Source organism: Bombina bombina, chromosome 3 (assembly GCF_027579735.1).
Source record: "Bombina bombina isolate aBomBom1 chromosome 3, aBomBom1.pri, whole genome shotgun sequence".
Classification (NCBI taxonomy): Eukaryota; Metazoa; Chordata; class Amphibia; order Anura; family Bombinatoridae; genus Bombina; species Bombina bombina.
In genome coordinates this window covers 247,262,117-247,283,875 of record NC_069501.1, presented here as the reverse complement: position 1 = coordinate 247,283,875, position 21,759 = coordinate 247,262,117, and the positions used below count along the sequence as shown (strand labels likewise).

The 21,759-nt window shown below is 36.2% G+C and overlaps 1 protein-coding gene across 2 annotated transcripts in view; it reads right to left on the bottom strand.

Moving 5' to 3' along the window:
- Positions 1-21,759, bottom strand: part of SLC43A2 (solute carrier family 43 member 2) — a 70,084-nt gene that overhangs the window by 29,254 nt on the left and 19,071 nt on the right. For both annotated transcript variants that reach the window (XM_053706233.1, XM_053706234.1), the window contains 3 exons: positions 6,701-6,920; positions 6,558-6,613; positions 1,693-1,769 (listed from right to left, as the gene is read on the bottom strand). In XM_053706233.1, the coding sequence (XP_053562208.1) occupies positions 1,693-1,769; positions 6,558-6,613; positions 6,701-6,920 (353 nt within the window). The remainder of the gene's footprint in view (positions 1-1,692; positions 1,770-6,557; positions 6,614-6,700; positions 6,921-21,759) is intronic.

The following is a 21,759-nucleotide window of genomic DNA, read 5'->3' as shown; positions in this document are numbered from 1 at the left end:
AACAATTTTACAGTGAAATGCCCCTTTAAATTTGATTTCCATGTTTCTTCTTATGAAACCATCACTAAAAGGAAGTACTGCTTCACATCTTTCTGAGGCTATATTAAGAGAATTTATGCAGTATCAGCTCATTATTTATTATTACTTGAACAGGTTCAGACTGAAACATGTACACTGTCCCCAGGGTAATATTTAACCACATTACCAATTAAGATGGAGAATAGTTTAGAGATTTTGGGTGTTGGTTTGGCCACAGACAGACAACATGACCATTACAATATCTGAGACTATAGCAGCATCCTAACAAAACACAGCAAATGAAACAATAACAAAAGGGAATCCCTGCCATAAAAAGGATTATTGTTAGTGCTACAAAATAAATGAGTACTTACATAAAGAAAAGACTGAGCGCTTAAAAGCAAACTGGGATCATAAGCATGAATTAACCCATTTGCTCATTAGGGTAATGACATGGAAGACACAATATTTTGCACATGTACTGCAGAAAGCTTTGTAGCAGCTGACTACAAGATGTTTGTTGACTTTGTATTTCTAGGTCTGTCAAGCTTATTTCAACTTATTAAATGGTAAGCACTGGGTTTTTTCTACATTTATGTCTGCTGAGAATTTCACCTGGTCTGATACCAGTGTTTTGTAGTGTTGTGTTATCAGTATAAGAATTGTTATTTCATTTCATGGGAACACTTCATATTATTACATAGGTTCAATGTGCTGAATAGTTGCATAGTTCGCTTGTCCAAGTTAAGATTTGGGGGGCACCGTTTACATAAACTTAAAATGACATTAAAGGGTATGGGGGATTGCTATATTAGGTTTATTTTTCCATATGACATTGCTATTTCTGCTAATTTAAACCACACTCAATAAAATGAGCTGAGCTTGTAGGGGTAGCGGACCTCTTTATCTTATCTGTCTAAATGTGTGCACAAAGTCCTCCTTACCTTCTTTCTCACTGTTTACTTTATGACCAATATATAGGGCCACATGATCTAAACTTTGCCCAATCTAACATGGTTTTCACTCCAACCCTCGCAGGGGCTGCCCAGGTGGAATTATCTTAAAAATGGGGCAGTTTCCTGCAAATGGCGAGATGTCTCCTATTGAAAATAAATGGTGCTCGCTGGAAAGTGAGCAGGGGGTGCACTTTAAAAGTTAAATCCTACAGCCAATATAAATCACATTACGCTGCTTTCTGCATATAGCATCTTACAATCGCCTATATTGTCGTATGCATATGTTTTCTATTAGGGTTATATATATTCTGAGTGTTTTGAGAAAAGCTTTTAGTTTGTGAGAAAAAACTGTGAGATCTGTAGTGCAAAAATCTTTACAGAATTACGATAGGATTAAGGAGGCAAGTTCAGCCCATTTTATGAAAAAACAATAATTACACTTTGTGCACTGTCCCTTTAAACATCTCTTGCTTTTGTGTAAAACTTGTGCATGTCCCACACTGCCTAGAGGCAAGAACACAAATTCTGTTAAGGCTACAAATCAAATAACTTGTCAAGACAATTTGCAGCAATTTAAAAACCTAGGTTACAGATTTTGTTAATTGCCCTCTATAGGAAGCATGGGACAAAGCACAAATTTTACATAACAGCAATAGGTGTAATTTTAAGGGAATATATTGCCAGGTTGGTGATGGTACAGTGTCATTTTTATACTTACGGTTAGTGATGTGAAAGTCATACACATTCCACCGAAACCATTTAGACATAAAGCAACAAAGATAAGTACAGACAGAGCTGGGGAGGAAAATGAAAATAATGAGAATTACATCACTGGCCTGTTCTTATATATGGCTAGAATACAAGTGGAGCGCAAATTAGTGTGTGCGCGTTAACTTGGGTAGAAGTAAGCTTTTGCGCATTTCAGGAAGCATGCGTATTACAAGTTGAAAGTAAAAAGTTTGTGTGCAAGCGCTAACCCGATGCGTGCAAAAAGCCAAACTTTGAATATCACAAACTCATTAACATATTCCCCCATAGACTTCACTGAAGCGCGAAAATTGAAAAAAACAAAACTAAAAGCCTTACTCGCGCACAAACCTGATCGCGTTTACTCAAGTGCACTAACCTCACATAAAATATGAATATTTCACATTCCAATGTTCTTCACATAGCATAATATGTTCTATTTATTATTAAATACATATTTATATATATATATATATATATATATATATATAAGATGTTTTTGGTAATATATATATATATATATATATATATATATATATATATATATATATATATATATATATATATATATATATATTACACACACAGACACACACACCAAAAAAGAGAGACTGCACTCACTGGATTTGCAAAAGAAAAGCAAAACAAAAACAATTTTTAATCTATAATAATACTGGTGATGTTTTGGGGTGCGTAACCCCTTCCTTAGACCAAAGAAGAGTGACCCAAAAAGTCAGGTGTAAATAGATCACAGGGCCCTAACCTCACATGCACAATTGCGCCAAAAAAACATTAACACCAAGTGTACAGACAGACTCTTATGTGTATAATAAAATAAAAGTCCAATCTTCCTACTCCCACACAGATTATATGTTTAAAAAATAGTGATATATGTAATTATCATAGTGTCATTGGTGTGTGTATACCACAATACAACTGCATGTAATGATCTATAACTCCGGATTGCAAATCATATCAGCAAGCCTAGTTGATGACCCAATGACTATGCATGTGAAGGTATCTAAGTTGATTTTGCTGGCACAGACTTGCAACATATTGCTTTATCTATGTACTTAATTTTGCACCCTTTTTTTGTTGTAAACCACACAATTCAAAGTAGTGATTATTAAACACATAAAGAGGTTGAATTTAACTGGTTGCAAACAAAAGAGCCGTATTCATAAAATTGTCCCTGCATTTCATTTATTGAATGACTAGGCTTGCAGACATGATTTGCAAGCTGGAGTTGTAGCTTATTACATGCAGTTTTATTTTAGTATACACATACCAATGATACTATGATAATGATATATAACACTATTTATTGAACAACTAAGCTGAGTAGGAGGATTAGACTTTTATGTGATTATACACATGAGAGTCTATTTGTACACCTAGGATTATATATGTATACATATGAATTCATGTGTTTATATGGGTATATATCTGTAAATACATATATACACATATAAATACATACGTATACACATATAATATATATATATATATATATATATATATAGTGGAAACAACTCATTGTGTAGTCCATTAACAAATCTAGACAAGCCAGAATACTTGCTTTTCCCACAGAAAACCTCTGAATATATTGTTTCCAATGCAGCAAAGAATTCTGGGTAAGATATGCAAATGAGGTTCACAATGACTCTCTTTTATACTTCAAGCCTGCTGTTAGGCAGACGCACTTAACCTCTTAAGGACATATGACGGAATTTTTCCGTCATAAAACAATTGAGCAAACTGAAATCTGTGTCCTTAAAGGGTTAACGCCATAGCGTTTCTGTATACACAGCTTTTAAGCTTAGCTAGGGTTAGTACAGTGATTCAGAACCATCCCAGGACAGCCTGTTTCGTGGTGTTTGCCACTTATCTGCTGGGAGTAGGTTGAATCCAGAATCCTTTGCTGCATTGGAAACAATGTATTCAGAAGTTTTCTGTGGGAAAAGCAAGTCTTCTGGCTTGTCTAGATTTGTTAATGGACTACACAATGACTTATTTTCACTATATATTTTGCTTAGTGGAGGATTTTAAACTTACTTTTCGCCTCCCCATAATTTTAAATGTTGTTGTATTTCCCCCAGAAATCAACTTCACCCTGCAGTGATTCAACCTACTCCCAGCTGATGAGTAGCAAACGCCACGAAACAGGCTGTCCTGGGATGGTTCTGAATCACTGTCCTAGCTAAGTTTAAAATGAATGTAAAATTTGCAGAAAGAGTGCCCGGTTTTTAAAAATCCTGTTAAAAACAGGAGCACTTTCTTTCATTCATCAAACTTTAAATTTCACTGGTTTTGTTAAAAAACTTACCTTTTCTTCTTGAAAGACTCTCCAGCCTGTCGCAAGCCTCTTCATCAGTCAGCAATGACGATTCCGGCATCCTCCAATCACGGCTTTCCCCCCGGGGGAATCATTGCCTAAAGCAACGCCGTGATTGGAGGAAGGCCGGGATCGTAATTTCTGACGTAGGAAGAGGTTTGCGGGGGGGGGGGGGGGAGCGCCAGGAGCGGGTTTCACAAAGAAAAGGTACATATTTTAACAAAACTAGTGAAATGTAAAGTTTGATGAATGAAAGTGCCCCTGTTTTTAATAGGATTATTAAAAAACGGACACTGGTTCCTCAAAATGTACATTCACTTTAAAAGCTGTGTATACAGCAATGCTATGGCGTAAAGTGAGTCTGCCTATTAGCAGGCTTGAAGTATAAAAGTGAGTCATTGTGAACCTCATTTGCATATCTTACCCAGAATCCTCTGCTGCATTGGAAACAATCTATTCAGAGGTTTTCTGTGGGAAAAGCAAGTCTTCTGGCTTGTCTAGATTTGTTAATGGACTAAACAATGAGTTATATTCACTATATATTTTGCTTAGTGGAGGATTTTAAACTCACTTTTCGCCTCCCCATAATTTTAAATGTTGTTGTATTTTGCCCAGAAATCAACTTCACCCTGCAGTGATTCAACCTACTCCCAACTGATGAGTAGTAAACACCATGAAACAGCTGTCATGGGATGGTTCTGAATCACTGTACTAACCCTTACTAAGTTTAAAAGATGTGTATACAGCAATGCTATGGCATAAAGGGAATCTGCCTAACAGCAGGCTTGAAGTATGAAAGTCATTCCGAACCTCATTTGCATATCTTACCCAGAATCCTTTGCTGCATTGGAAACAATGTATTCAGAGGATTTCTTTGGAATAAGCAAGTCTTCCGGCTTGTCTATGTGTTAATGGACTACACAAGGAGTTATTTTCACTATATCTTTTGCATAGTGGAGGATTTTAAACTCACTTTTCGCCTCCCCGTAAATGTTGTTTTATATATATATATATAGACATGATGTATCTCTTAAAGCCCTTTTTTTTCAAACACCTGAGAGACCTCATGTCTTTTGAATATTTTTTATTTTTTGTTTATGCAACGTTTTTGTCTCGCGTAAAAGTTATAGGGACATGAAACCCAAATTCCCCCCCCCCCCCCATGATTTACAAAGAGCATGCAATTTTAAACAACTTTCAAATTTACTTTTATTATCTAATGTGCTTCATTTTCTTGATCAGTGGCGTCACTAGGGTTGGTGTCACCCGGTGCGGTAAGTCATGGTGTCACCCCCCCCCAGAAAGCAGACACACACAAAAACACAGGCAAACACACATACAAACACTCAGACACACTTAAAACATACTCAGATGCACACACAAACACTCGGAAACAAACTCAGACACACACACAAAAACACACACACAAAAACACTGAGACACACAAAAACTCAGACACACACATACAAAATATGTAAACTGCACTGCATTAATTATAAAGCTCATGCCTAGAGCTGCTCCCTGGCTCAGCAGAACATCAAATGAAAGATAAACAGAGCACTCTAAAATAAATCACTGAAGAAAAGGTTTAGGCGCACAAACTATGAAAATTCTGCTCTCTGACTCTGTTCCAAGTCTGTCAGTGCACAGCCCTGGGCCGCATGTCACTGAGCAGTGAGCACAGATAGGCAGGCAGGTTTAGGCTAGCAGCGCAACTTTGCAAGCCCCATGGCACACCCACAACATTCATAGTGAAATTGGGCAGGGGAGGAGCAAAGTACAAACAAGCAAAAGCAGCCAGGAAAACTATTTGTTGAAATTGCAGCACTGGCTCAAGGGGCAAAAAAATTGTGTGTCTACAACTTCCCCAGTCCCACTAATGTTCACAAATGCCAGCCTCTAATAAAATAATCTATGCATCTCAACATTGTATTTCTTTGAATTTCACCCCCTGGAGGGTGTCACCCGGGTGCGGCCCGCCCCCCCCGCCCCCCCCCTAGTGACGCCACTGTTCTTGATATCCTTTGCTGAAAAGCATATTTAGATAGGCTTAGTAGCTGCTGATTGGTGGCTGCACTTAGATGCCTCATATGATTTGCTCACCCATGTGTATCACTATTTCTTCAACAAAGGATATCTAAAGAATGAAGCAAATTAGTTAATAGAAGTACATTGGAATGTTGTTTAAAATTGTATTCTCTAACTGAATCATGAAAGAAAAATTTTAGGTTTCCCTTTAACCAGAGTTCTGAAGTTGCACTATCCCAATACATGTTAAATTCAATTGCGCTCAAGCGAACTTGTTTACTTTCAACTAATATGCGCGCTACTTCTGACGAGCGCAAAGATCCGTGACATATCCCTTACCGCTGGCGTGCAACAGTGTGCCACTCGTAAACTAGCCCATAATTGCATACAGTGATTTGAATAATAATAAATAGAGGCTATAATGAGAAAAGTTATTACTAACAAGTATACACACACAAATACATGCTACTTACAGTTAGGGTTACTTGCTCCATAAGCAATCAACAAACAAGAAACGCCAAAGCTGGCACTGCAAGAAAAAAAGACAGACGTTATATTTTTGTCTCACATAAAAGGGGACAGTGGCCTGAAGTGGCTGTTATAGGGATTTACTAACCTTCCACTAAGCCTGAGTTTACGGGGTCCATATTTATCCATGATAATTCCGAGCGGTAACGAGATAGCGCTGAGTAGAAAAGATCCCACTGTAAAAGCTAAGTTTAGCATCTCGTCCTGTTCCTTACACACTAGCCAGCCATTCATTTCTGTTATTTGTTCTTTGTCTGTCTCATTCTCAAACAAGGAGCTGTTAGGGAGGTTTTCTGAAGTTATGTTTTCTGGAAAAGTTAGAAAGACAATGTTATCATTTAGGTGAACGCAAAACAAGTGTACACTAAGTTAAAGGACAATCTAACAAAAATAAAATGATCTGTTTCTTTTACTATGAGTATGACTAATGCAAAATGGTTAAACACAATGTCAAAGTATTGCCTGTGAAAATAATGGTTTGAACTGTAATTGGAGCATACATACATATGCCTGTACCTGATTGGCCACTGTATCCTTATTTGAAATGCTACAGCACAACACAATGTGTGCAGATTCAACTATGTGTTTAACCAAAGTGCAGTAAAATAAATAATTTTATTTTTTTATTGGAATATTCCATTAAATTACAATTGTTACTAATTAAAGCAAAATATCCAAACTAAACATAAAAACATAATGGGATAGATTACAAGTGGACATATATCTGGTGATATTTTGCACAAATATATATTTATACCTATACCTATATATATATATATATATATATATATATATATATATATATATATATATATATATATATATATATATAAAATTATATATAGGTATAAATATATATACATACATATATATATATATATATGAATATCTATTTACAAAAACATATTCACTTCTGTGAAATACATTGGAATGTGAACTATTTACAGTATAACACTTTATTAAAAATGAATATTGCATTAATATGTTTTTACATATATATGGTACATATGTATTTATGTGTTTATATGTGTATATATATGTCTCTATATGTCTGTAAATGCATAGATACACATATAAATACATAAATACATATGCGCGCGCACACACACACATATATATAAATATATATACAGTATACACACACACACATATATATATATATATATTACGGTTGCACCGATACCATTTTTTTAAGACCGAGTACAAGTACCGATACTTTTTTTCAAATACTCACTTTTTATGTCATGACAGTTTACCTAGCACATTACAGAGTAATGATTTAAGATCACTTCTTTATAATTGTGAACTGTATCTCAAAAGACATTTTGAAATAATAAAACAGTTTTATGCGCTTGTGGTCACAAAGTTTACAGAACATGTTTATAAATAATAATATTACAATAACATGTTAATAATAACAACAATAAATAACAGCTGCAGCAGCTAGAGCTGGAAAGCTACAATTTAAAGGGGGGATTACTGGATGCAATTGGGTTGTAGGGTGCCTATATAACTCATCAATCTAACATTTGTACTTAATACAAAGTAATATAATTTAATTCTGAAAATAATATTGAGGAAGGAGTATCCCAGTAATCCTCTGAGAAAAATGGGGCATTTGCATTCTACTGACTCAACAGAAAATAGGGATGGTCTTCATATTTTTCCAGGGCTGCTTTTTATTCCCAGTCCAGCCCTGGCTAAGGTTGTTCCTCAGAGTACAGTATGTTTTGAGCATAATTGTACAAGAGGAGAACTAGCAGTATAACAGGCAATCTAGCAATTAGAATATTTTTTCAAACGTTAGTGGCAAGTTCTTATTAAGGAACAGAAGCATTTCTGCATGTTCAGCTATAAGTCTGTTTCTGCTAACAGCAAGGATGTTTGACGTTAAGCTGAACAGTCTCTTTCACTTTTCACACTACTGCATGGGTTAGAAAGATATGTTTGGGCCATTAAATCTCAGTTTATTAACTGCCCAGTACTTCAGGGGTTTGTCTGAATGACTGCTCTGATGTACAATAATACAAATAATAGCAATTTGTATTGGCAGAGCAATTTTTAGTTAAGCCTCCACTCCAGCTTAAAATGAAATGGGAACATGCAGTTTGAAAAATGCCACAAGATGGCATATGGGTAGGAATTGGAGGTATCGGTTTAAGTATCGGTGCACTTGCACAAGTACAAGTACTCATGCAAATACTTGGCATCGGCACCGATACCGATACTAGTATCGGTATCGGTGTAACCCTAATATATATAAATAAAAATTCATAACCAACACGATTATATTAATACACTTTTTACCTCTGTGGTTACCTTGTATCTTTACATTGATTTAATTTTGAGACATGGAGGATTTTAATTTCAGTATTATATCTCCCCCCATAATTTTAATGAATTTTGGTTTAACCTTAAAAATAGCTTTATCAATGCAGCAACCAGAAATCTATCTCCTACTGATGAGTTCCAAATAGAATGAAAACAGGCTGTCTAGGAGTGATTTCTGATTTGCTGCTATAATCCTGTTAAAAGGATCGCTGTGTTAAAACAGTATTTTTGAAGCAAAAAAACTGAGAATTTGCATATCTAACTTGCATAGCTTACCCAGAATTCTCTTGTGCATTGGTAACATTGTATATGAGTTATTTCAGGGGAAAAAGCAAGCAGGGATTCTTGCCTAGATGTGCTAATTTCCTATGCAAATATTTACATTGATTTATATATATATACAGTATACACACACACACATATAAAAATACATATACAGCTTTAGAGCTTTGAGGATGTGGTAATAATTGTAGTGTAAATCGTGATTTTGCTCAAGCGATCACGTTGACTTTCAACTTGTAATATGAGCGGAAAACCCAACGCGCGCAAACAACCGAGACTAACCCCTTATCGCTCATGCGTTTCTGTTAATGCGCCACTCGTAATCTGGCCCAATATTTATAGTCTATTTAAAAACATCTCATACCATTAACCAATGTATAGAATCTAATCAAATACTAGTGGATGGTTTGTGATTAAACAGATAAGGTACAGCGCTCATCTAGATATGAAACAGCACAAACTAAGCCGTTAAAAGACTTCTTATTCACAGTCTAAAAATTATAAATCTCAACACCTAAAAGGAAGCGCGCGTAAGTGTTGATAATTGGTCCTTATAGCCAACGTGAAAGTATATGCATAGGTCATTAATTTAAACAATCCAATTAAAATTGCAATTCTCAGTAAAAGTATGTCACAGTAATGTCAAAAGTAAGTATAAAAGTCCACAGAATCCTTTGGTGGAAAAAAGTCCCTGTAACCGTTAATTCAAAGAAACGTCTCTGCGGCAGTACATAGGAACAATAAGCTCTCCTCCTGTCTATACATGCATATGTTGCCTATTATAAAGAACAGTATCATCATAGCCCAACACTGCTTAAATGGACAGTCTACTTGAAAATGTTTATTGTTAAAAAATATAGATAATCCCTTTATTACCCATTCCCCAGTTTTGCATAACCAACACGATTATATTAATACACTTTTTACCTCTGTGGTTACCTTGTATCTAAGCCTCTGCAGACTAACCCCTTATTTTAGTTATTTTGACAGACTTGCATTTTATCCTATCAGTGCTGACTCATAAATAACTTTAGTGAATGAGTACAATGCTTTCTATATGGCACACATGAACTAGCACTGTCTGGCGGTGAAAAACTGTCAAAATACGCTGAGATAAGGGGCGGCCTTCAAAGGCTTAGAAATTAGTTTATGAGCCTACCTAGGTTTAGCTTTTAACAAAGAATACCAAGTGAAGCAAATTTGATAATAAAAGTAAATTGGAAAGATGTTTAAAATCGCATTCCTGGTCTGATTCATAAAAGTTTAATTTTGACTCGGCTGTCCCTAAAGAATGCCTGAAGAAAGCATAAGGCTATCCTATGAACTAATTAAGCTTACACTTATAGAAAATTGGTGGACCTATGGTTCTTATGTACCATCAAAATCTATGTAGATGTTTAAGTGCTGTTTGTACTTGATTTGAAGCCAGCCACTGTCTTTTTCCACCTCCCATCACCCCACTGTTACTCTGCCATACATCTCCTTCCTATATTGTGCAGCCTTCAGCCTAACATGCCTATCAAGCAGGATAAGGCAACAGGAAACAGATGTGGGGGAAAGGTCAGTGAGACATAAACTGTGTAATGTAAGGCTGAGTCAGCTGTTAAAAAAACTGTGTTTACTTCATATATAGTAGTTGTGCTCATGAGTTGCTGTGTAGATGAGTTTGGTGTTAAAGGTGGAACCAAGTGGGAACAATGCAACAAATATAAACTTCATAGCAAACAAGTCTGTGGAGGGAACAGCCTGTCTGTAGGAAGGTCCTGGACCCAGCCAGTGTCCTTGGCACTAAGAATGTCCCGAAGGATCTTGGCTCTGCTCCCAGTACAGACATCAGCCTTGTTTGTTTAACATCACACATGCATTTATATCTGAGGAGGAAGCTGCAGGTTATTAAACTGAGTTACATAATCTGTTAAATAAACATGAGCTGTTATATTTTTTTATTGAATTTTTATAACATTCTCACTGGGTTCCCCTCATGTGAAAAGGTTGGACGGGGTCAAGAACTGTAACCCGTTCTTTCTATGTATAGTGGCATCTACTATATTTATTGTTTCATTTAGGTCACTGGTTTTCAAACCTGTCCTCACCTCAGGCCTCCCCAGTAGGGTTGTCTCCCTGTCTCCCAGGCCAGGTTTTCAGGATTACCTTGGATGAGAGCAGGTTAATTACCATGGTTACTAAATAGCTGATTGTTTCACCTGTGCTCTAGTTCAGACAACCTCACAATGAGGCCTGTTAGGGACCCCGAGGGCAGGTTTGAAAACCAGTGCTTTAGGTTAATTTAGGACTCTGTGTTTGAGGAACGGTTTCAGAAGCAATGTGTAAAAGCTGTATAGGAAACGTTACAAAAACAGTGACATTTGTGCAGTCAGCTAAATTAACAGTTCTGTTTATAAAATCCTAATATATATTTAGTTTGGAAATAAAAAGGCTGGAAATAGTAAGCGACCTGCACTGCAGGACATGAGCTGCCGCTAGTTCCCACCATAGAGAGACTCATTGTCCTATACATGTTAGAGAAACAAGGCCGATGTCTGGCAAGTTGTGATAGTCTAGTAGCCAGGCACACACGGCTTGTCCTCTTGCCCTGCTTCACACACTTCTGTTAGAAATTAGTTGCCATCTTGCAGAAAAGCTTGAGTGGCTAGTAGCTTACAATGAACTATTAATTCATATTTTAAGCTATTGTTAGCAATAAAATATATATTACTGAATAATAAACTCATTAATGTATACAATTCAGATTTTCCTTTATTACATAGCCACAGAGTATTTTTTGGGGTCGATTTAACAAGCAGCGGATGCTGCATTGACGCCCCATCGTTTCTGGTCCACCAGAAACCACAATTAAGAAGCAGCGGTCATAAGATCACTGCTTCTTAACGTCTTGCGAACCAAAATCATCCCTATCCAAGACGATCGGGATGATTGATGGCCCCTGCTAGCCGCCGATTAGCCGTGAGTGAGCAGGGGGCGGCATTGCACAAGCATTTCACAAGAAATGCTCGTGCAATGTTAAATACAGAGAATCATGTCCGCACAACCCCTTTATGTTAATTATAAAATGTTTGTTGTCTTCTTAGCACACTGCACATACAATGATATGTGACGTTTGGGGATCTCACCCCTTCATCAGACAAAGAGACATGTCTCTGACAAAATAATAATATTTATTTTTAAAGTGCTATAATAATCCGGAGAGTGAGTGCCTGTTATGTATATGTTATATATGTATAGTGACAGGCATCGCCGGGGGTTCACGTTTTGTGCGGTGATGTCACGTGCAATGAGGTGATGATGTCACTACACAACTTTATTTAAAATGGACAATGCAAAGTATAGGGAAAGGGGGCATGCTGCTTAGAAGCCTGTATCTCAGGCATCTAAGCAGCTACAGACCCCCAAGACCCACCATTGGAAAGGTAATCGTCTAACCCAGGGGTCAGCAACCTTGGGCCCCCAGATGTTTTGGAACTACATTTCCCATGATGCTCAGACAGCCTAAAGAGTGTCTGAGCATCATGGGAAATGTAGTTCCAAAACATCTGGGGGCCCAAGGTTGCTGACCCCTGGTCTAACCTATAAACCTAGTAAAAAAAATTGGGAATAGGATAGGAATAATTTTTATTGTTTTGGATAATTTCGTTTGGTATTTTTTGTAATGGTATTTTTTTAAATTTTTTTGTAATGGTAGGTTTTAGTGTAAGGCAGCTTAGGTTTTATTTCACAGGTAAGTGTATTTATTTTAACTAGGTAGTTAGTAAATAGTTAATAACTATTTACTAACTAATCTAACTAGTTAAAATAAATACAAACGTACGGAAATAAAAATAAAACCTAAGCTAGCTACAATATAACTATTAGTTATATTGTAGTTAGCTTAGGTTTTATTTCACAGGTAAGTTTGTATTTAGTTTTAAACAGGTATTATTTAGTTAATAATTGTAACTTTAATTTAGCTCTATGTTTATTATGTTAAAGTTAGGGTGTGTTAGGTTTAGGTAGGGTTAGGGTTACAATTAGGGTTAGGTTTAGGGTTAGGTTTAGAGGTTAACATAGTTTAATTTTAGGTTGTTGTGATGTGGGGGGCTGGAAGTTTATGGGTTAATAGGTTTATTTAGTGGTAGTGATGTGGGAGGCCAGAGGTTTAGGGGTTAATAGCTTTATTTAGTGGCAGTGATGTCGGGGGCGGCGGAATAGGGGTTAATATCTTTATTATAGTGTGGGCGATGTTGGGGTGAGAGGGAATAGGGGTTAATAACTTTATTATAGTGGCGGCGATATCGGGAGCGGCAGATTAGGGGTTAATAGATTTTTTTGGTGACGGCGAATTAGGGGTTAATAACATTATGTAGGTGTCGGCGATGTCGGGGGTGGCAGATTAGGGGTGTTTAGATGTGGGGTTTATGTTAGTGTCTTAGGTTAAACATCATTTTTTTTCCCCATAGACATCAATGGGGTTGCGTTACGGGGCTTTTAATTACGTGATTGCAGGTGTTAGTTTTTTTTCTAACACTCTCCCCTTTGATGTCTATGGGAAAAGCGTGCACAAGCACCTCAAAGCAGCGCTTGTATTTTGTGAAGTATGGAGCTCAACGCAACCATATCGCATGCACAAGGCGGCTTTTTCAAAACTTGTAATGGCAGCGCTATTGAGGGTGAAATAACGCAACTTTTGCTGCGTTCATTTCGCACCCTCTATAGTGCAAAACTTGTAATCTAGGATTATGTGAATAATTGACAACAATAACCTTTTTGGCACATGTTCGTTGATGTTTTAAGCACTTCAGTTTATATTGCTTGCTATTCTATTTGTTCAGAGCAGCTTTCACAACTACAGTCCATTACATTGTTTCAGGTATTTTATTTGAATTTGCTCTCTTGCTAATGCAGTTTGTATTTGCACAGTTTCAGGTCATTAGCCTGACTTTACTTGGGAGTAAAAGGTATGTGTCCATCATAGTGTTGTTCTGTACTAACTGACTTTATTTTTATCTAAGAGTTGAGTAAATTCCAGACAGTTAACATACCTTGAAAGGGCCTTAACCCTGACACAGCTGTATTTTTATCCTGCACTAAAATAGGTCTATACAGGGAGACATAGCCCCAAACAGTGTACATTTGCTGTCCCCTCAAAATAACTCAACACACAGCCATTAATGTCTAAACCATTGGCAACAAAAGTGAGTACACCCCTAAGTGGAAATGTCCAAATTGGGCCCAAAGTGTCAATATTTTGTGTGGCCACCATTATTTTCCAGCACTGCCTTAAAGGGACATTCCAGTCAAATTTTAAATGCACATAGATTAATTACATCTTTCAATAGAAACATATTTGCAATATACAGGTATTAGCAAAAATGCTTTTAGTAAAAGTTATCACCGTTTTAGTGTCAACATTTTTCTCTGCATGTGAAGCATAGCTAGATATTGTTACTGCAGCCACATTTTAAATAATGCAGCTGCTCAGATCATCACTGGGGCTTGTATCATGTCAGCAATAAATAAATTAAATCATTAACAGGTGGTACAAGCGCCTTAGGCTCTCTGAGCAAGTGCTGTGTTTAAAATGCTGGTGCACAGTGCATACTTAAATACACTTTTGAAACAGCTATAGATTTTATTAGAATCATTTTAGCTAATTCATGTATATTACAAAATTGCTTCTGTTCAATACAGAAATGCACCCATGTGGTTTCCAGTTTTGGCTGGACTATCCCTTTAACCCTCTTGGACATGGAGTTCACCAGAGCTTCACAGGTTGCCACTGGAGTCCTCTTCCACTTCTCCATGACGACATCACAGAGCTGGTGGATGTGAGAGACCTTGCGCTCCCCCACCTTCCATTTAAAGGGACAGTTTACTCAAAATTTTTCTCCCCTTTAATTTGTTCCCAATGATCCACTTTACCTGCTGGAGTGTATTAAATTGTTTACAAGTAGCTCCTTTACCCTTATATTGGCATTTGAAATTGTTGATTTAGCATGTGGTATCCCCACCTATTCTGAAAGTTTGTGGCCGCGCGTACCAGCTATAGATAAGCTTTGTAAACACAGCCAGCAGAAGAAATTACACTCCCAGTGCGATATAGCAGAGATAAGGTAATAAAATGTTGATTTTCCTTTGTTCTCTCAAAGTACTGGTGATTGTTTTAAGGACAGATATAAGATAAAGAAGCAGGTATATGTGCACAATGTGATACAGTAATGAGATCAGATTATACCTACAAGCTCAACCCATTTTATTAGGTTGTGGCTTCAAAACTCAAAATCAGAGCTTTAATATACACAAATAAGCCTTAAAAAGCTAATTTTCAAAAAAAATTTTACTCTGCAGTTGGTAAAAAAAGCAATTGTAAACACATTAAGGGAAAAACTATTTTACAGTATACTGTCCCTTTAAGGATAAGAAATAAGTGCTGAATTACCATTTTTTCTGGCTAAGTGTGACATAAATGTGCCAAGCCTTGGACTTAAGTGATGTAATATAATAATGTTCCATACACCCAGGTGTATATATATATTCATATTCAAAACATGACAGCCACTCACTGAATTTAAAACATCATTATAAGTTTATTACAAAAAAGGTGATGTTTCAGGGACAGAATCCCCTTCCTCAGACTAACTGGTTAGTCTGAAGAAGGGGGTTCTGTCCCCGAAACCTTTTTTGTAATTAACTTATGATGAGGTTATAAATCCAGCGAGTGCGGTCATATTTCGCATGAATAATTTTTCACCTGCACCCTGGTAGTTACCTTTATGTTTGTGCGAGCTATACATGGGCTTCCACAGAGCATTCAAAATCTCTTTCAAAGCAGGAATTGAGCAAGTGATAAGAGTTAAATCTCACAACAATCATTTAGAAGGAAACAGCATAAGTGTTACAAAAACAGACCTATAAATCTCCTTAAAACTAATCAAATAATAAGTGTGGTAATATTTAAATAACCCCACATTATACTTAAAGGGACATTTTCTTTCATTATTCAGATAGAGCATACAATTTTAAACAACTTTCTAATTTGCTTCTATTATCTAATATGCGTTGTTCTCTATGTATCCTTTGTTGAAAAGGATACCTAGGTAATCTCAGGAGATGGAAGCTAGCTGCTGATTGGTGGCTACACTGCCTCTTGTCAATGGTTTACTGATGTGTTCAGTTAGCTTCTAGTAGTGCATTGCTGCTCCTTCAATAACAGATACCAAGAAAATAACGCAAAATTGATAATAGAAGTAAATTGGAAAGTTGTTTAAAATGATATGCTCTATCTGAATAACGAAACAAACATTTTGCGCTTAATTTCCCTTTAATTTCTCTTGGTACTGAAAGCAGAATTGCAGGACAATAAAAATACTACAATCATCCCCAATTATTTATTGTTGGGAGTAGCTTATCTGGTTATTATGCTGTCATCACTGACACATTGATCCTTTATACAAAGATATACATCTTTACACCCCTGCTTTATAATCACAAATTCTTCTTAAAAATATGTTTGATAAAGGTGTGTGCTAAAGTTCAACTCCCACTGGCAAATAAAGGGTAAATGGAAAGAGGACTGATGTTCCAGTTATACTCTGCACACAAGATAAAGGTATTTAAGATGGCCCATTTGTGTTGCTTTTCATTGATATGTATGTATTTCTGTTAGTTCTTATGCATGAAACACTCATATTTTGCATTCCAAAAACAGAGACTGAATTTAAGATGCACCAACATCCAGGTGCTTTTTACAAAATAAAGTAGGTTTAAGGTATTCAAATGGCTTTACAAACAATGGGGAGTTTACTGTCCTGTGCAGCACCTGGTCTCTTTCAGTCTACATTGAAAGCAGTGTGTGTTTATCCACACTGATTGGCCATATCCTTAACATAAACACCATTTCCTTAAGAACAAACATGTTAAGCCCTTACACCCTGCTATAAGTTTCTTTTACATTACTCATTTATTTCATATTATACAACAGTTATAATTGTTTACTTTGCTGCATATGTGATAAGATGCAGTTAGTTGAGAGGTTTAAATGCCAGCCTTCCATATGCATTATACATGTATTTTTAGCTTAAAGGGACACTGAACCCAATTTTTTTCTTTCATTATTCAGATAGAGCATGCAATTTTAAGCAACTTTCTAATTTACTCCTATTATCAAATGTTCTTCATTCTCTCTGTATCTTTATTTGAAAAGCAAGAATGTAAGTTTAGAAGCCGGCCCATTTTTGGTTCACAAACTGGGTTCTTCTTGCGGATTGGTGGATAAATTCATACACCAATAAACAAGTGCTTGTCCAGTATGCTGAACCAAAAAATGGCTGGCTCCTTATCTTAGATGCCTTATTTTTCAAATAAAGATAGCAAGAGAAAAAAAGAAACATTGATAATAGGAGTAAATTAGAAAGTTGCTTAAAATGGCATGTTCTATCTGAATCATGAAAGAAAAAAATTTGGGTTCAGTATCCCTTTAACCCTTTGAGTGCTAATGACGGTTCTGAGCCGTCACAGAGTTTCCCACTCTGGTGCTAATGACGGCTCAGAGCTGTCACTAGCACTCTCCCACCTTGAGGGAGATCTGGGGGCTCCCACCCGCTCCTGCCCCGGCGATCGTGCCTGTAGAGTGACAGGCATCGCCGGGGCTTCCCGTTTTGTGTGATGATGTCACGCACAATAACGTGATGACATCACCGCACAGCTTTATTTATACTTAACAATGTTAAGTATAGGAGCAGGGTGCATGCTGCTTAGAAGCCTGTATCTTAGACATCTAAGCAGCTACAGACCCCCAAGACCCACCACTGGAAAGGTAATTGCCTAACCTTTCCAACAGTCTGAAAAATGTTCAAAAAATAAAAAAATAAAAAAAAAACATTAAAAAATCTTAGCACCCAGGTGGGAAAGTGCTTAATACTCAAAGGGTTAATATTGTTTTTAATTTAAAATGGATATGGATGGTAAAGTCTGTATTTCGCCATATAAAACAGAAAAACTAAAGAAAACAAATGATAAAAATAAGAAATTGGCTCTTGAACTTCATGATTACTGGAATATTATCTCAAGCAGAGAACAAGGGTGAATACCTAGTAATAGTTCTGCTATAAAACATCATAAATACATTTGCTAAGGACAACTAAAGTTCAGTCTCAGGAATAGCTGAGTACTCCGATTATGACACCTACAGTATCAAGACATAACAGAGAAAAAAATAGGGTGAATAAGTTCTATCACATTTAGGGTGTGAATACAAGTGGGAGCACTAATGTTAGCGCGGGACGCGCTAAGCAATATTTCAACCACGCCAACAAGTGTGCATATTACAAGTTGAAAGTAAACGGTTGTGCTAGAGCGCAGAAAAATATGCACTCAAGTATTGCTTTTGAGCAATGATCTTTTTTTGATTGGACTAACTATATATTTATAAGTAGACAAGCTTTCGGGATATTACTCCCTTTCTCAAGTCTAAAGTATTGCTTCATACTTGAGAAAGGGAGGAATATTCCGAACGCTTGTCTACTTATAAATATATAGTTAGTCCAATAAAAAAGTATCATTGCTCAATGCAATATATATGTCTAAATGATTGAAAGAAAAATGAATTGCGCTAGAGAATATATATGTATATATATAAGACTGGTTAATATCTATGTTGTATCTAAATACACACGTAGTAGATCTTGCTAAGAATGCAACAAAAAAGGATTATATCAAAACCACAACAGGATAAAAAAAACCACAAGATAGAGGAATGTAAACAGTTGCAGATAGTTGCAAATTAAAAAACCAATTTCAGCCTATTTGTGTTATCCCTTTAAATGGTATATAATACCTTACGGTTACTGGTTGTGTCCATACAATCAAAAAATGTTCAGATTGAGTCCAGTCCAATTATATTCTTTTATTGGATATTCCAAGAAGAAGGCATATGTTGCTTTCCTTGATTGCAAACAATTTATTGAGTGGCTGTTTTCGTGCTGCCTGTGATCAGCTGGGCAATCCAATCCTCAGCTCCAATGCAGTATCATGTAAAAGAGAAAAAAAGAAGAAAGCGCACAGGGCCGACTCAAGTGAAATATTTTATTAACAGTGAAGTATACACATAAAAACTGACACTTACAAGATTCGTAAGTGCTAAAAAGCACATCAGTTGAGCACTGTGTAGGTACAGCTGCTGCTCCTCCACACCAGGTTCAAGATGGAAATTTTCAGGCACGGTATCCGGAACCCCTGCTCTGATAACCGTGGATAGGATTCTGAGGCAGCTGGCCAAACGCTTGCTCTTTAATAGCCTAACGCGTTTCCCCCGATCAGCGGCCGGGCTTCTTCATGAGGCAGTAATGACGTATGTGTTTGAAATTGCGCCTTTGTTATTTAAAGGAGAGACAGCCAATTATCATAAAGAGGTGTGTTACTTGGCCAATCCTGTTCATAGGTGTGTCTCATATTGCTCCACATACACAGACTTTTAGTTCGCTGCAGTGTAAATGATGTCTTGTCAAACATTTTTACATTTTTACATCAAATTGCTAGATACCACATAATATATACAGAAGAAATACTTATAAAACTAGTTAAAAGAGTTATATAAAAAAAAAGGAGAATACATCATTATTCTTTAAGATTTGACCGCTACTATATACAATAACGTTTTGTACCCAAAGTATAATCGCATAAGGCGCGGTCAGTGTTAAAACTTTATTTACATGAAGTAATTGTCCCCATACTATTCATTTTCCCTGGAGCTGTCTATCAGGGTTTTCACTGTACTATTATAAGATTACTACAGAAGTTTAGTACTGTGTTCTACGTATTACGTACTGTGTGCTAGCTGTATCATTGGATAGAACAGAACAGTATATTACAATAATGGTGATAACAAATAATAAAAAATGTTAACCTGGAATATTTTTATTTTTATTTCTAAAACCAAAAAGTGCAATAAGAGATTAATAAATTATCTAAAAATGTATATTTAAAAATTGTATTAAAAAAGGATTATTAAATATATATAAAGGAAAATTATTATAGCTACATAAATGCCGCTATGTCAATATCTATATTGAGACCTAGTGGTTGCAGGGTTTTTAATTTGTAAATCCACTTAGTTTCTAATTTTCTAAGTGCTAATAGCCTATTTGGTCTAGATGGGGGGATCTGATCTATAATTTGGATTTTAAGAGAACTAGGGTTGTTACCATGATGTTCTAAAAAATGCTTTGGTACACTATGTTTTACCAATTTTTCTTTTATATTATAAATCATAATAGTGAATCAACTGAAACACATAATATCACGTTTAGAAGTAATTGTGATTCAACACATATTGTATATTTATTGGAATGTGGGTGTGGCCTCTTATATGTGGGGCGCACAAAAAGGAAAGCCAGACGAAGGCTAAACGAACATGTTTATAATATAAAAGAAAAATTGGTAAAACATAGTGTACCAAAGCATTTTTTAGAACATCATGGTAACAACCCTAGTTCTCTTAAAATCCAAATTATAGATCAGATCCCCCCATCTAGACCAAATAGGCTATTAGCACTTAGAAAATTAGAAACTAAGTGGATTTACAAATTAAAAACCCTGCAACCACTAGGTCTCAATATAGATATTGACATAGCGGCATTTATGTAGCTATAATAATTTTCCTTTATATATATTTAATAATCCTTTTTTAATACAATTTTTAAATATACATTTTTAGATAATTTATTAATCTCTTATTGCACTTTTTGGTTTTAGAAATAAAAATAAAAATATTCCAGGTTAACATTTTTTATTATTTGTTATCACCATTATTGTAATATACTGTTCTGTTCTATCCAATGATACAGCTAGCACACAGTACGTAATACGTAGAACACAGTACTAAACTTCTGTAGTAATCTTATAATAGTACAGTGAAAACCCTGATAGACAGCTCCAGGGAAAATGAATAGTATGGGGACAATTACTTCATGTAAATAAAGTTTTAACACTGACCGCGCCTTATGCGATTATACTTTGGGTACAAAACGTTATTGTATATAGTAGCGGTCAAATCTTAAAGAATAATGATGTATTCTCCTTTTTTTTTATATAACTCTTTTAACTAGTTTTATAAGTATTTCTTCTGTATATATTATGTGGTATCTAGCAATTTGATGTAAAAATGTAAAAATGTTTGACAAGACATCATTTACACTGCAGCGAACTAAAAGTCTGTGTATGTGGAGCAATATGAGACACACCTATGAACAGGATTGGCCAAGTAACACACCTCTTTATGATAATTGGCTGTCTCTCCTTTAAATAACAAAGGCGCAATTTCAAACACATACGTCATTACTGCCTCATGAAGAAGCCCGGCCGCTGATCGGGGGAAACGCGTTAGGCTATTAAAGAGCAAGCGTTTGGCCAGCTGCCTCAGAATCCTATCCACGGTTATCAGAGCAGGGGTTCCGGATACCGTGCCTGAAAATTTCCATCTTGAACCTGGTGTGGAGGAGCAGCAGCTGTACCTACACAGTGCTCAACTGATGTGCTTTTTAG